We start from the raw sequence: 16,197 nt of genomic DNA, 5'->3' as shown, positions 1-16,197 counted from the left end.
TTGCGGTGATATTGAATGAAGCTTGACACACTTTTCTCTTTGCTGAAGCTAAAGGCTTACCTGGGGGTGGATGCACCAGAGCCCCTGTTTCAGACTGGCTGCTCCATGCTCGTGTCATTACTGCATGCATGCGTCTGATTTCAGCTCAATCTTGTTTTCACAATCAAATGTGTGGATTCCCCTCTAAGAGGGATTGGGATTACATCGGCCGTAAATGTCAACATGTTTATAATCTAGTATGGAGAGAATCAATAACTCCTGAAGGAAGTTTTGTCATGAAGCTTGCAGAAAACATCAGTTACTGTTACGATTTGACACTTAATTAAAAAAATGATTCATCAACTGACTTGAGGTTACGTTAATGTTTATATAGTCTGTAGCTCTGGGGCAAACGTGTGGAGTTCTTCTTGTGCATACCTCAGGTACTGACTGGATGTTTCTTTCCCAGGAGGATCAGAGTCCACGGTGCCAGATGTGAGTACAGACAAGTCACTCTTGTCTTTCGAACATTTGCCTCTTTACCATGACAACATGATGTAATCATTACAACACCCAGACCCAACGATTTAGCTCTCACAGAGGTCATAGCTGATTGAAAGCATGTTTTTCAAAATTTAAGATTAAATAAAGCTTTAAAAACGATGCACCATCCCAGCGTTTGCTCCTGTCTTTGCATGTGTTTCACGAGGTTAAAGGGACATTTCAGATAGTTTGAAGTGTTAATATGATGCCGGTGTAAAGGTTTATCAATAAGGCTGAATGAACAGTTTAAATGCGCAGCATATGTTGTTTTATTTTTAGGTCTGCTTTTCTGAGGCTTTATTTTTAATTAAATCCAGAGTACAGGAGTAGACTGACATACTCCTCGGCTGATTTTTTTTAATTTTTACATATAGACATCGGCTGATATACCTCTTCAGTAAAGCTGATTTAATGCCAGGCACATCCCCAGGCAGCTCGGTGCTGCTGCAGAATTTAAACATATATTTATGTTCCTGAATAAATAATTAATAAATTAATTTCAACAAAAATTTCTTTTTATTTAGCCAGGTTTTTTTTTTTAATATTTAATATTTGGTCAGTTTGTTTGATCACTTTTAGGAAGATATCTAATTTAAGAGTTTGTTAAATTCAATGTTCAAAAACGGATTCGGCTTCAGAAATTGTGTGTATCAACTGATATTTGTGACATTTAGCATGCAAGTAAGGTGGAAAAGTCTAGATGAGGCCCTGAAAATCTGCAGCACATATCGGTCATTTGCTGACCATGACCTCTGCATATCGGTATTGGCGACAGAAAAACTAATAATCCACTTCAATCCAGTCTAATTGTCTTTGTTGCTTGCCCTCAGAGCTCAGCATCAGGATTGAGATATTTATCATGCATCCTTGTTTTTATATGCGGCCTTTCTGATGAGTCAGTAATATTAAGACCTGACTGAAATAATCTGCAGGTTTTGTTTGTTGCTGCAGGAAATGTACAAACTGAGCTATGCAACTGATTTTATCGTATTCTCCCACCCAGATACCTGTTCCTGTCATCACTCCATCCTCCAGCCGCTGGTCTTGGGACCCAGAAGAAGAGCGCAGAAGACAAGAGAAGTGGCAAAAGGAACAAGAGCGCCTCCTACAGGTAGTAAGAAAGCAGGTTGTTTCTAAACATCTTGCATTGCACTCAGTTCGCTGTTTGTACGTCTTTGTTAATTTATCAGTGACTAAAGATTCACTATGGAGACTTTTCAGCAAATCAGAGAAGAGTTCAGTCATCTCAAGTCTCACGTCCAGTATGAATAATACTTGGTTTGTGAAACTTGGATTTTATTTCTGGATTCAGATCAAAGTTAGCTCTGCAGAGCGCTGATGCATCAAGCTTTTATTTATTTTTTGTCCTGAATAAACAAGATGTCTCTCTGGCAACATAAACAGTTTGTTTCAGAATAATACGTTCACATGTAGTTGGTTCCAAACAATACAGGTAAAATCCACAAAGCTTTAAAGTTATTAAGTGTTTCATCTTAGAGAAAAAATGTGTAACTTAGATGCATTTTTGTCTGATTAAACAATGGACGGCACCGTGTGCATCGAGCAAAGTGACATTTAACGTGCATCCACTCTCAGGAAAAATACAGGCGTGACCAGGAGAAGCTGCAGGAGGAGTGGCTCAAGGCTCAGCAGGAGATATCAACCAGCGTGGGCCAACAAGAGGTAATGAAAGTATTTAAATGGGCTGTAGACAGGGGCGGATTTAGCAGTTTGGGGGCCCAAGGCGAACACAGACATGGGGCCCCTTCCACTAAATTTTCGACAATCTTACCTTTAACTGGATTTGCGAAACTCACCCCTCTTCTGACATGAGTTATTTTCCCTTTTTATTAGTCCTCCTCTTTTTTCCTGTCTTTCTTTCCCTTTGAGTGCCTTATTTGCTCTGCTTTCTTCTTCCTGTCAGTGCTCCTGTGTTTTGTTTTTTTTCCATTTTGGTCTATGTTTTCCTCCCTTGAAACATTTTCCATTGTCTTTCCTTTCTGCTTCCTATTGATGTTTACATCGAGAAACGACGTCACTTTCAGAAGTGAAAATAAAAGCTTTTATGAAGCAAGCTGCTTCTTTCTCTTATTGGAGCCACTAGGATAACTCCATTTCATGCTTTATGTTTTGACAATCGCTTTGAGTTTGTTACGAATGCTGCCACCTCTCGTCTTCTTCTTATTTGTGGTCTTATGGCACTTGGCAAACAACAATTTGGTGCATTACCGCCACCAACTGGATTGGAGTGGAATGACTACCAATCCCTTCCTGTTTGTGCATCACAGTCTTAATAACCTAGCCTAGTGAACTAGACCAAATTCTTGCTTTGCAAAGAATGGTCTAGGCATGCTCCATTGGAACCTCCACAGCTCCTGCCAGGACTCTGGCTAGCCAATCACAGCTCTCTAGAGGGGTTTCAAACACATAAAGAGCTGTGATTGGTCCATAATGGTGGCCCAATCATAGTGCTCTATCTACTTAGTGAACAAATCACAGCGCTTTATCCGCTTTGTGGACCAATCAGGTCACTCTATATGTCTGGTGGGTGGGATGATGCAACAGAGTGAAACAAGAGTATGTCACATTCATTGTCCAGTGGAATGCGGAGATCATTTGAAAGACAACGGTAGAACCCGCCCCACAACCGAGAGCCGTCAATGGAGCGTTGCCAGACTAAATAATATATTTATTTAGTCTGGCTTGCCAGGCTATTAATAACCCTCTTATGACCATAATTATAACAGTTTTTTAATCTTATGGCTGTAAAATTGTAATAAAAAGTGCAAAGTGTGTGTAACTCCTCCTTTTTTCAGAACAACCTCAGCTTTTAGTGTATGGTTTGTATTTAGAATTTATTTCTATTACAGCCTTTAAAAAATCAGCTTAAAAGTGAAAAAAGCAAAAAACGGATTTGAATTTTTTACATTTATTACTGAACAGGAACTTCAAAATTACTGGGCAAACAATTTAAACTTTGAACTGTAATGCATCTATTCTTAAAAAAAATGTGAACTTTGGTATCATTTTTAGCTGTTTTTAAGACTATTTATTTTTGTAAACTTTCAGACGTTTTTATTTGATGTGGTAGTCCTTGAAGCAGTTTCTCTCCAGCTGCAGGCAGAGTCCTGCACACCTCACACTGCCATGGGGTGCTTCTCTTGCACACCGTGCACTGCTATACCAAAAGCTTTTGTTTTAGCAAAAATAATTATTTATTGTAAAAAGATAAATAATGCTGGAATGAAGCTGAATCTTACAATTACCAAATAGTTGAGGGTTGTTCAAATAAAAAAATAAAGACTGAACAAACGGTCATACCCTGGTTCACTGGAGATCTGTCCTTCTTCGTGGTCACCGTCTTCAGATATAAGCCTTCTGGGACACCTAGTAGATCGTGTTGATTTTCTTTGAGGCATTTCCATAATTTCATGCTGGTTTTTATGCTGATTAGCTTCCCCGTTCAGTTATACGCTTTCACCGCGGTGCTGCGCTCCGTTTCAATCAGGCTGTACAGCAGGATTTCCCCTCGTAGCGATATTTTCCCTAACTCTGATTGCTTCATGCTATAGATCGTTGGAAAGCTGCTGTTATGTACTTTTAGGAACCGTTGGAATTATTTGGATCTGATCAGCCGTTCAAAAGTTATAAAACAAAGCATTTTGGATGACAAACTCAGCACATCTCTGAATCTGTGTTGTGACTCGTTGCGCTCAAGACAGGGAATCCCGGTGGCTACCGTAATGTATTGTATATGCACGAAAAGCCCCATTTTTAATCTTTTCAGCACTTTTAGAATTTTAATGATATCTTGAACGGTTCAGGAATTATGGTAATGAGAAGTGCGCATGTTCAATCCTGTCTGCGGTGACAGGCTGGTAATAAGAATATTGTGGCATTAACAGAGGGGTGCCGGCGGTCAGGGCTATGGGGCCCCCAACACAAGGGGGCCCCAGGCGGCCGCCGACCTATGCCTAATGGTAAAACCGCCTCTGGCTGTAGATATGGTCCTTATGCCTGAAATCTTGTCTGAAAAATACAAAAAAGTGGAACTTAGTTGTGACTCATTATGACCCAGATTCATCCAGATGTATCCAAAGAGCTTTGATGAATTTAAATCGTATAATTATACAGTGATTATGTTGCCATGCAATCTTGATTGTGACTTTTTTAAAGCAGGGCTTTATCAGGTAAAAACTGAGATTTATGTGTAGATTTAAGGAGTTTTCTATTTGGCTAATGTTCCTCCTAGATGTTGGCAAAGTGGAGCTGCTCAATCACATCATGCTACCTCTTTTCTGTTCACCTTCCTCACTAGCAGCCAGGGAGTCTCCAGGTGAACAGCCACAGTATCCGCCCACGCTCGCCCCCATCTTCAGCTCACCGGCCCACACCTCTGTGGGAGGAAGAAGAGCAAAAAGGGAAGTTGGAGGAGGAGCGTCAAAGGCAGGAGCAGGAGAGGAGAAAGAGGGAAGAGGAGGAGCGAGAGCTGCAGCGACTCCAGGAGGAAAGAAGGAGGAAAGAGATGCAGGAGGAAGAGGAAAGGATGAGAAAAGAGGAGGAGGAGTTGAGATGGCAAAGGAGGAGAGAGGAAGAGAGGGAGGAGGAGAGGAGGCGACAGGAAGCTGTTGAGCAGCAGCGAAGAGCGAGATTCCTGGAGCAGCAGTGGTCAGTAGAGCCTCTGCTCCTCCTGTACACACACGTGTGACCATCATACTGATAATCACACACTTAACAGGCTTTACTGCTTACATTAACATGAGTGCCACTAATACATCTGAATGTGCTTTAACCTCCTGCTCTAACCGGCCCACCTGTGTTCACTCTGCTCTGCAACAAAGGTCTGGCACCTCCCACGGCTTCGATAGCGTTCAGCATCCTCTGTCCTTTACAGACAGGTCAGTGCATGAGAGGACAGACATGTTTGTCTAAATGCAGTCACTACCAGTGTTACCTCATCATATGAGTCACCTGTTCCTGCATCATGCGTGTTTGTCTCATAATCTAACATCAGCACCTGGCCGTGAACATGTTTAATGCATAACCCGTCAGAAAATGAGTTATTTGGAGCCATTCTGAAGTGTGTTTCTAAAGTGAACCATTGCTAATTGCTTCCTGATTGGCCTCAGTTTGGAGAAATGGAGTTTGCATCTGACAGGACTGATGAGCTAACAGCTAGTTCGACCTTACCTCAACACCTCCAGTCTCTTGTTTGATATAACTGTTTGTGTATCTTATCCTAGATACATTTACACTGATTTACAGGGTTACTTACAAGCATACACATCAGAGGGCACCATCTAGAGGCAGAGAAATGCATTGCAACTTCTGCGTTCCATGATTACGACTGGAAGCAGCTCCTCTCATTCATGAGCACGCACCTAGGTGGCCAGCAGAGTGAAGGAGTTTATTATTTCTATTGAAATAGCACAAGATGGATGGTAGAAGTTTGTAAATTCTTCGCATGAAGTGTTTTTGCAAGATCCTCTGTTCTTGGTTGTGTTCGGACCTATCCCAGTCCTGTAGAACTCAATTTCACCAAACAAAGCCTTTTCAGCTGTTTACACAGGATATGAAAGTAAATATGTGTCATTTTACACAGAAACACTTTTCAAAATAGCTACAATTAAATCCCTTTAATGTATATTAATAGATTTGTATGAGAATTTCCTCTGTAGGCTCAATAATGGGTTTCATACAGAAAAATACATGCAGTCATTTTAGCTGTGATTAAATGAATGTTTGCCTTGTGCCTTTCATGACTTTATAAGCTTTTTGTTGGTATGTTTGTTTCTTTATTAGGGCGAGATCCCAGTCATCTCCTCAGCTCGATGAAGAGGACAAACCTCAGCAGGGAGGTCAGTGTTCTTGATTTAGTGTCCAGTACTGTCTTCCTGTTGTTGCACATACTCCACGCTCCAGGCTGTGCCCTGCTGTAGGTGCACACGAGCAGCCAGAGGGTGCGACTCAGTGGTTGCAGAGGGAGAAGCTGAGGATTGCACGTGACAGACAGGCTCAAAGTCTGAGGATTGTTATGGAGTGGGAGATGAGAAATGAGTCAAAGCGAGGTGGGCTTCGCCTCCGAAGACACTCTGCTTTTTAATCTGGATCCCTGATGATCAGCAGATCAGACTGTCATTTCACTAAATCAAAATGTGCAGCCGCTTGACTTGGAGCTGACCAACCAAAAAAGAAACAAATCAGCCGTCTCTCTGTGAAACAAACAATTCCCCAGTGATTGCAGCGAGCTTCCTCTTGGATCAATGAATGATTTGATTTTAGTTTGGGTTGCCCAAACGCTACAATTGTTTTTTCTTCTCGATGCGGTTCCTTTTATTCTTACTTAGAGCCGTTATTCTGATTCTCCCCTCTGTGGAAGCAGTGACAGGGGCTGGAGTCACAGAGAAGAAGGCCCAGCTGCCCTCCTCACAGGCTGAGGCGGATCGGCAGCAGATCCTCAACGAGATGAAGAAGAAGACGCCGCTGCTTACAGACGGTAGCTGGATCCGCCAGCGCTCCGCCAGCACGGTGAACAGTAAGGACAGCGACGTGCCACCAATGCGCAGGTAAATGACCCCCATCTCTGAAGTGGTGTGTTGGTTAACTTGACTACTAATATTCTGGGTGTAAAAACTAAACCATTCAACACTCCAGCTACCAAACTGACACCCGCAGATTTGGGCAGGTGGGAAGCCGGACGGTTTGAATACTCTGACTAACAATCCAACGTGGGTGTGGGTGCTTTGCAGAGGTGAATCTCTCGACAACCTAGATGCTTCCTCCAACTCCTGGCACTCGTCGTCTCGGACCCCCAGGAGCAGCTCTTTTGCCCAGAACTACTCTCGACCTCAGTCAGCTCTCTATAGCAACACTTCCTTTTACACGGGCGGGTCAGGAGCCCCGCGGCCCGTCTCCTCCACTCTTCCCTCCTCCCATTCCACAGGCTCCCTCCGAGGTTGGACAGGAACCAACTCGTCCCCTTGGTCCCAGCCAAGCCCCTCCCTCTCTACTCCACCCCCCATCACCTCTCCGGACCCCATAAGCGAGGCAGGTGCTCCTCAGCAGCAGAGCAGGTAAAAGGAACTAAACAGCTTTTGCTTAAGCCTCCTAACAAGCTGCTAATAACCAGCTGGGTTGTAAAGGGCTTCTTAGATCTCTGTGTGATGTTTTTATTTCTGTGTGCATGTTTGTCCAGAGAATTTCCTTCTCATGGATCAAAGGATGGAGTTTTATTATTTTAACTTGTAATGTTTAATGTAAATTTTAAGGTTTGACTAGCAATATTGTCTTGACCTTAAATGACCTTTAGGTGCGTCCTGCGCTCATTTCAGATCCGGTTCTCCTGCACAGCATATGTTAGTGATCAGTGTGTGATCAGCTCCAGAGTCTGATTCTTGATCTGCTGTTGATGGTTTTACGTGTGTGTGTGTGTGTGTGTGTGTGTGTGTGTGTGTGTGTGTGTGTGTGTGTGTGTGTGTGAGATAGATATAATCCGTCAAAAGATAAATGATCAAAGCAATGCATTGAGCTGCCTATGAACTTTCTCTGGTTTCAGTTACATTTGTAAAAGCATTTTCAAATGTCATTTATAAACAGTCAGCTGCTGGTGTTTGTAGATCCTAGTCATTATAGAGCGTTCAAAAGCAACAACTGTTGCCCAGAACTCTTGACATGAATACGTAGACTCCCCATTGGGTGCTGGAGAGCGTTCCCACCATTTTGGATGGGTTCCTTACTCTTCAAACCCAACTAGAGTCGATGCAGAGTGAGCAGCTGTTCCTGTTTTTTATGCAGCCTGCGGTTGCAACAACCGGCGCACTATTGAAAACAGATCATGTGGGATTACTATTGACTTCTCTAGCCTACCTGTTGGGATATTATATTTTGATTTATTTTTGCTTAACCCTCCCACTGTCCTGAATGCTGTGACCCCGTGAGGAAAATTGGCCGTTGAGCAGGTTGGGTCCATGTGGCAGGGGTGAGGAGTGAGCAACACCTCACCCCTGCCAGGTGGACCTCAAGGGATAAACCATCAATCCTGCTCAATGGTCAACTTTCCTCGCGGGGTCACTCATAAAGATAGTGGGAGAGTTAATTACATCCATCCATCCATCCATTTTCATCCGCTTATCCCGAGTCGGGTCGTGGGGGCAGTAGCCTAAGGCGAGAGGCCCAGACTTCCCTCTCCCCAGCCACTTGGGCCAGCTCCTCTGGGGGAATCCCAAGGTGTTCCCTGGCCAGGTGAGAGACATAGTCCCTCCACCGTGTCCTGGGTCTGCCTTTAGGTCTCCTTTCGGTTGGACGTGCCCGGAAAACCTCACCAGGGAGGCGTCCAGGAGGCATCCTGACCAGATGCCAGAGCCACCTCAACTGGCTCCTCTCGATGTGGAGGAGCAGCGGGTCTACTCCGAGCCCCTCCCGGATGACCAAGCTTCTCACTCTATCTCTAAGGGAGAGCCCAGCCACTCCAGAGAAAACTCATTTCGGCCGCTTGTATCTGCGATCTCGTTCTTTCGGTCACTACCCAAAGTTGTTGACCATAGGTGAGGGTAGGAACGTAGATCGACCGGTAAATCGAGAGCTTTTCCTTCTGACTGAGCTCTCTCTTCACCACGACAGACTGGTACAACGCCCGCATCACTGCAGATGCAGCACCAATCCGCCTACCGATCTCACGCTCCAGTTTTCCCTCACTCGTGAACAAGACCCTGAGATACTTAAACTCCTCCACTTGGGGCAGGACCTCATCCCTGACCCGAAGGCATTCTACCCTTTTCTGAATCAAGACCATGGTCTCAGATTTAGAGGAGCTGATTCTCATCCCAGCTGCTTCACACTCGGCTGTCAACCGCTCCAGCGAAAGCTGAAGATCATGTTCTGATGAAGCCAACAGGACCACATCATCTGCAAAAAGCAGAGACCTGATCCTCAGGCCACCAAAACAGATGCCCTCCACACCTTGACTGCGCCTAGAAATCCTGTCCACAAAAGTTATGAACAGAATCTGTGACAAAGGGTAGCCTTGGTGGAGTCCAACTCTCACTGGGAGCGAGGCCGACTTACTGCTGGCAATGCCGACCAAGCTCTGACACCGGTCATACAGGGACCTAACAGTCCAAATCAGAGGGCCTGGTACCCCATACTCCCGGAGTACCCCCCACAGGGCCCCCCGAGGGACGCGGTCAAACACCTTCTCCAAATCTACAAAACACATGTAGACTAGTTGGGCAAATTCCCACGCACCCTCCATGATCCCCTAAGGGTATAGAGCTGGTGCAGTGTTCCACAACCAGGATGAAAACCACATTGGTCCTCCTGAATCTGAGGTTCAACAATCCAACGGACCCTCCTCTCCAGAACCCCTGAATAGACCTTACCAGGAAGGCTCAGGAGTGTGATCCCCCTGTAGATGGAACACACCCTGTGGTCCCCCTTTTTAAATAAGGGGACCACCACCCCGGTCTGCTAGTCCAGTGGGACTGCCCCCGATATCCACGCGAAATTTCAGAGCCGCGTCAGCCAACACAGCCCCACAACATCCAGAGCCTTATGGAACTCCGGGTGGATCTCATCCAGCCCTGGAGCCTTGCCACAGAGGAGCTTTTTAACCACCTCAGTGACCTCAGCACCAGAGATTTGAGAAGCCATCCCAAAGTCCCCAGACTCTGCTGCCTCACTGGAAGATGTGACGGTGGGATTGAGGAGGTCTTCGAAGTATTCTGCCCACCGATCCACAACGTCCTGAGTAGAGGTCAGCAGCACACCGTCCCCACTATAGATAGTGTTGGTAGCGCACTCCTTTCCTCCCCTGAGGCGCCGGATGGTGGACCAGAATCTCCTCAAAGCTGTACAGAAGTCTTGCTCCATGGTCTCACCGAATTCCTCCCATGCCCGGGTTTTTGCCTTGGCGACCACCTGAGCCGCGTTCCTCTTGGACTGCCGGTACCCATCAGCTGCCTCTGGAGTCCCACAAGCCAAAAAGAGCTGATAGGACTCTTTCTTCAGCTTGACAGCATCCCTAACCTGGTTCTACCTTTACCTCTACCATAGTAACCCCAGCGGGTTCAGGGGTTGCCACCACGACAGGCACTGACAATCCTGCGACCACAGCTCCGGTCGGCCGCCTCAATAATGGAGGCACGGAACAGGGTCCATTCAGACTCGTTGTCCCCTGGCTCCCCCGGAACATTTCGGAAATTCTGTCGGAGGTGGGAATTGAATCTCCTTCTGACAGGAGACTCTGCCAGACGTTCCCAGCAGACCCTTGTGATACGTTTGGGCCTGCCTGGTCTGACTGGCATCCTCCCCCACCATCTGAGCCAACTCACCACCAGGTAGTGGTCAGTTGACAGCTCCGCCCCTCTCTTCACCCGAGTGCCCAAGACATGCGGCCGCAGGTCAGATGAAACAACAACAAAGTCGATCATCAAGCTGCGGCCTAAGGTATCCTGGTTCCAAGAGCACATATGGACACCTTTATGTCTGAACATGGTGTTCATTATGGACAATCCATGGCTGGCACAGAAGTCCAATAACAAAACACCACTCGAATTCAGATCAGGGGGGCCGTTCCTCCCAACCACACCTCTCCAGGTCTCACTGTTGTTGCCCACGTGAGCGTTCAAGTCCCCCAGCAGAACGAGGGAGTCACCAGAAGGAGCGCTTTCCAGCACCCCCTCCAAGGTCTTCAAAAAGGGGGGGTAATCTTAACTGTAGTTTGGTGCATAAGCACAGACCACAGTCAGAACCCGTCCCCCCATACGTAGGCGGAGAGAGGCTACCCTCTCATTCACTGGGGTAAACCCCAACGTACAGGCACCAAGATGGGGGGCAACTAGTATGCCCACCCCTGCTCGGCGCCTCTCAGTGGGAGCAACTCCAGAGTGGTAGAAAGTCCAACCCCTCTCAAGGAAACCGGTTCCAGAGCCAGAGCCATGCGTTGAGGTGAGTCCGATTAAATCTAGTCGGAATCTCTCAACCTCACACACCAACTCAGGCACCTTCCCCACCAGAGAGGTGACATTCTATGTGCCAAGAGCCAGGCTTCTGTAGCCGAGGATCAGACCGCCGGGTTAATTACATCTATATTGTAATTATCGTGCCATTCTATGTGTCTGACTTTGTGAAAAAGCATAGTAAAATGTGTTTTTATCTGGGTATGCACCTTCCTCAGAAGAAATGAATGCACTGGGAGTAAATGGAGACCCGTCCAAGATGGCAGCCTGTTTTTATGCCAGCTCCAATAAACGGTGTCAATCCACAAGGTGTCTACGTATGTCTGCCCAGAGCCATATGTATTAAACAGACTGGTAATTATAATAAGACATCTGTTTGAAGAATAGATCTGTGTAGATAAACTCCCTCACTGTGATCCTCAATAGAACCTCGCATTAACTTGTTATTTTATTGTTCTTATAGTCTGTAATATTCAATATAAAATAATAATAATAATAATAAAATGTTATTTTGAGATGTTTTATCTGCAGGTACTCCTATCTAAATGACTTGAATTCCTATGGAGGACCAGAATCTTGGTCAGGAAATCCCTTCTCAGTTTAAAGCTCTTGCATGAAAGGCAGTGATTGTTAAGCAGTCCCGAAGCAACCTAGTCCTTTCATCATTTCTATGTTTTTGTGTTGATGTTGATCAGTGTTCACTATCACACCTTCCTGGAAGTTGCCTTGTGTTTATATAAAAGTGTCTGCACCAACATGAGCATAACAGGCTAGCAATTGTCACAGATATTAACTGGAAAAAGTCTGAGTTAAGTCTCTATGATCTGTGCATGCGCGCGGTCACACACGCACCGATCGCGTGTGCATAGCTGTCAATCACAGCTGTACGTTTTGTAATCCAGGTCAGTGAGTGGCAAGAAAATCTGTACGTTCTGTGACACCCCGCTGGGAAAGGGAGCGGCCATGATCATCGAGTCCCTCGGGCTCTGTTATCATTTGGGCTGTTTTAAGGTGAGAGTGGGCCGCCCGTCGGAGGCACCTGTAGGCTGATCCTCGGACACTAACCTGATCGACCCACCTTTCTTCTTCCTGTTCTGCTAACACGGGGAAGGCCTTGATTCCTTTGCAGCTACTCTGCTTAAAATGTTTCCTTCAGGTTGTGATCAGATCTCATGCATCCTGTCTGTTTTCCTTTTGCACAATCAAAAGGTTTTTGGTTTCTATCTTCATCACTCCTCCTGTGGACACTATGCACTTTACCCAGGTGTGTGTCTCTTTAACCCTCTTTTCTTTAAATCCACACAGTGTATCGACTGTAAGTGCGACCTCGGCGGTTCCAAAGCCGGGGCTGAAGTCAGAATACGAAACAAACAGCTCTACTGCAACTCTTGCTACGTGCGGTTCAAAAGTGAGTATCCAGCTGGGGGTGGGGGGTGGGGGGTGGGGGTGGAGTTTGATTTAACCGCTGCTGTCTTTTAGGTGGCCAGCCAACATCAATCTGACGTGAGCGTGCTCCAGCAGATTGACGAGGAGACCACTTGTGACAACAACCCATGAACTTTAAAGTGAACAGTGAAGCCATTGCAGATGACCATGATCCCTGGTTAGAGGCCTCTAAGGAACCCCATTTAACTCACTAATGAGGATTGTATTCGGTATTACAGGGTGTTAATGGAAAACTATTTCAAACATGTTATCTTCTTGTGTCTCTACAATGTGTCAAATACTAAAACTGCAAAAAAATGTGCAGGAGGTCTGCATTTTAAACATTTTAGCCAATAAACTACACAAAAACTAAAACCTCTGCCAGATTTCTGCGGAAAAATCTTTGTTTTCCATTTAGACCGATGCTTTAGTTACTGTGATAGGACCTTGCAGGAACTTGCTTTTCTTTTCCCTCGGAGTCTTGTGGTGTTAACACAACTTTAAATAAAACGTATTATTGTCATATCTATGGGGCTTTGCATTTGTAGCTGAGAAGTAAATACCATTTTTAGCTGAAACAACATATTTAAAAGACAAAACATCTGCTTGGACAGCATTTTTCATGGTAAGATTAGACGTAATACTGGACGAGATTGTAAATAAATGACTAAATGCTTCTCCTGCGTGTGTGTGTTATTGTCCCATCGTTTACGTTGCATAATTATATGTCTATGATGCAAAGCCTCTCCTGCCTCTGCTATCAGAAATCATTTCTCATCTTTTTTTTCCACTGTAGTGCCACAGTCATAATGAAAGGAATTTCAATGAGCTTTTGTGTTAAGGTTCAGAGGACCCGGCCTTCTTTGAGTCCTTCCAAGCCAATTTATCATGCATTTTTTATTTGATGTGCATGCATTACATTTGATTATCCTTTGATGGGATTTTTTTGGCCTAAAACATTCTGCCGTGTCATAGTTTTACAGACACTGATCGAATATTCGTATATGAGAGCATACACCTGATTGTTTAGTTTACAGCTCTCGGTTGCTTTTAAAACTGCTAGGTCAGAGGTAGTCCTTATTTCCCCGGTGGAAATGAGCTCGATTCCGGCAATATAAGTAAACGGAGCCGAGAAATGCTCAGTTTTGTATTCTGGAGGTAAAGCACAAGCAGCCCCTGCAGGCAAGCATCTCAGTTTCTTAGGTTCCTTTTTTGGATTTTTCTTGGCTCTCTTGTGGCATAAAGATTTTATATACAAAGCTTTGAGAAGAAAAATCAGGTACGGAGTCTGAAAAGAGCCAAGCGCAGTTTAAAGCCTCACAGATTAAATATGTCATGGCCAACTTTCAGCTTTTTACTGTGCAGACACATGGTAAGCCCTTGGATTGGCCTATTTCGTCCTTCTGAATATAACTTCTTGCTCTAGAGGACTTGTCTTCATGCACTCACGCCGTAAAGCAACATCAAGGAAAAATCCTACTCTTCAATTCACTCAATCTACTCAATGTCAACACCAAAGCTTCTCTAGAATGATCTTTTTTAGTCTAACTCGGACTGCCCTGAAGGGGGCAGTATAAGAATTTCATTTGACTTCAAAATAAAACCAGATGAAGTTGTCTTACCACACATACAGTTATAGTTATTTAATGCCATAATTAATCAAACTGCAGATTTTTATTCTAATTAAGGAAAAATAAAATGTGATGCCACCTTCTGTCTTCAGCTATTGTCTGCTTTTGAATTTACAAAGAGTCCAAACTTTTGATGCATCCTCCATCCATCCATCTTCTTCCGCTTATCCGGATTCAGGTTGCGGGGGCAGTCGAGAGGCCCAGACTTCCCTCTCCCCAGCCACTTGGTCCAGCTCTTCTGGGGGAATCCCAAGGCGTTCCCTGGCCAGGTGAGCGACATAGTCCCTCCAACGTGTCCTGGGTCTCCCTTTAGGCCTCCTCCCGGTTGGACGTGCCCGGGAAACCTCACCAAGGAGGCATCCAGGAGGCATCCTGACCAGATGCCCGAGCCACCTCAACTGGCTCCTCTCGATGCGGAGGAGCAGCGGGTCTACTCCGAGCCCCTCCCGAATGACCGAGCTTCTCACCCTATCTCTAAGGCAGAGCCCAGCCACTCTGCAGAGAAAACTCATTTCTGCCGCTTGTATCCGTGATCTCGTTCTTTCGGTCACTACACAAAGCTTATTGCTATAGGTGAGGGTAGGAACGTAGATCGACCGATAAATCGAGAGCTTTGCCTTCTGACTCAGTTCTCTTCACCACGACAGATCGGTACAACGCCCGCATCACTGCAGATGCTACCTGCTCTACAAAATCCAGACACCAACTTACCTGCAGTGTAACATGCTATAAATAGTCCTTTAATTGCACAAATTGTCTCCAAAGACCTGCTTTTAGACTTCATGTTGACGGTAAAATGGTGCCACCTACAGGGATTAAATTAGCTATTATTGGATTATTGGCTATTTTTTTAATGGAAACACAAATTGTGTCAGATGAGAAGGTGTTTGTTGATTCATGGCTAAACACACAAATTCTGTTTATGTATATAGCACCCAATCGCAAGTCATCTCAAGGCACTTTTTGAAATAAACAGTACAACTAAACCACCTCATCACTGCACAGAGATCAGTTCGTTATGCCAGTTAGAGTGTCCTACCCAGCAGATTTCAAGTTGGTGACTTGACAGCAATCCCCGTACTCACTGGCTGCCGGTTAACTTCAGGGTTCACTTGAAGATCCCGGTTCTGGTCTATAGGGCCTTACATGGACAAGCACCATCTTACATTGGTGATCTCAGTCCCTACACCCCCAGCAGGTCCCTGAGGTCCAGTGACCAAAGCCTACTGGTTGTGCAGCAACAGGCTAAAGACCAAAGGTGACAGATCCTTTGCTGCTGTGGCCCCCAGACTCTGGAACTGTCTCCCCCTGAACCTGAGATCAGTGACTCAGTTTTCTCCTTTAAAAAGCAGCAGAAATCTGTTGATTCAGTTGATTTTTCATCACTACCTTCTCTTCATTCTGCTCTTTCTACCGATTTCTGCCTTTCACAGGATCCACCGATTACCTTTTCTTATTCATTTTCTTTTTCCCTTCCTTCTCATTTTTAATCACGTTTTATTTTTCCCAATTTTTATGTTTTTCAATAATGTTTTTCCACATTTTTTAATTTATTTATTTTTGTTCTTGTGATGCACTTCACTATTTTTATCTTGAGAGGTGCTATATAAAAGATTCTTCTTCTACTAAGCAAGCATGTAGCGACAGTGGAGAGGAAAACTCCC

General features: G+C 45.0%; 1 protein-coding gene across 26 annotated transcripts in view; it reads left to right on the top strand.

Annotated features, from left to right (window-relative positions):
- Positions 1-13,579, top strand: part of lmo7a (LIM domain 7a) — a 63,600-nt gene extending 50,021 nt beyond the window's left edge. For 15 of the 26 annotated variants that reach the window (XM_070544028.1, XM_015966021.3, XM_054746727.2 and 12 more), the window contains 12 exons: positions 449-474; positions 1,526-1,633; positions 2,119-2,205; positions 4,841-5,190; positions 5,364-5,420; positions 6,325-6,380; positions 6,462-6,590; positions 6,902-7,088; positions 7,272-7,595; positions 12,380-12,488; positions 12,783-12,885; positions 12,957-13,579. In XM_070544028.1, coding sequence (XP_070400129.1) covers positions 449-474; positions 1,526-1,633; positions 2,119-2,205; positions 4,841-5,190; positions 5,364-5,420; positions 6,325-6,380; positions 6,462-6,590; positions 6,902-7,088; positions 7,272-7,595; positions 12,380-12,488; positions 12,783-12,885; positions 12,957-12,979 — 1,559 coding nt within the window. In that variant the 3' untranslated portion in view covers positions 12,980-13,579. The remainder of the gene's footprint in view (positions 1-448; positions 475-1,525; positions 1,634-2,118; positions 2,206-4,840; positions 5,191-5,363; positions 5,421-6,324; positions 6,381-6,461; positions 6,591-6,901; positions 7,089-7,271; positions 7,596-12,379; positions 12,489-12,782; positions 12,886-12,956) is intronic. The other 11 variants (XM_070544031.1, XM_070544029.1, XM_070544035.1 and 8 more) reach the window with 11 other exon arrangements.
- Positions 13,580-16,197: the final 2,618 nt, after the last annotated feature.

Source organism: Nothobranchius furzeri, chromosome 14 (assembly GCF_043380555.1).
Source record: "Nothobranchius furzeri strain GRZ-AD chromosome 14, NfurGRZ-RIMD1, whole genome shotgun sequence".
In the NCBI taxonomy this organism is placed as follows: domain Eukaryota; kingdom Metazoa; phylum Chordata; class Actinopteri; order Cyprinodontiformes; family Nothobranchiidae; genus Nothobranchius; species Nothobranchius furzeri.
Note: the sequence above shows the minus strand (reverse complement) of the source record. Positions and strands in the feature narration are given on the sequence as shown.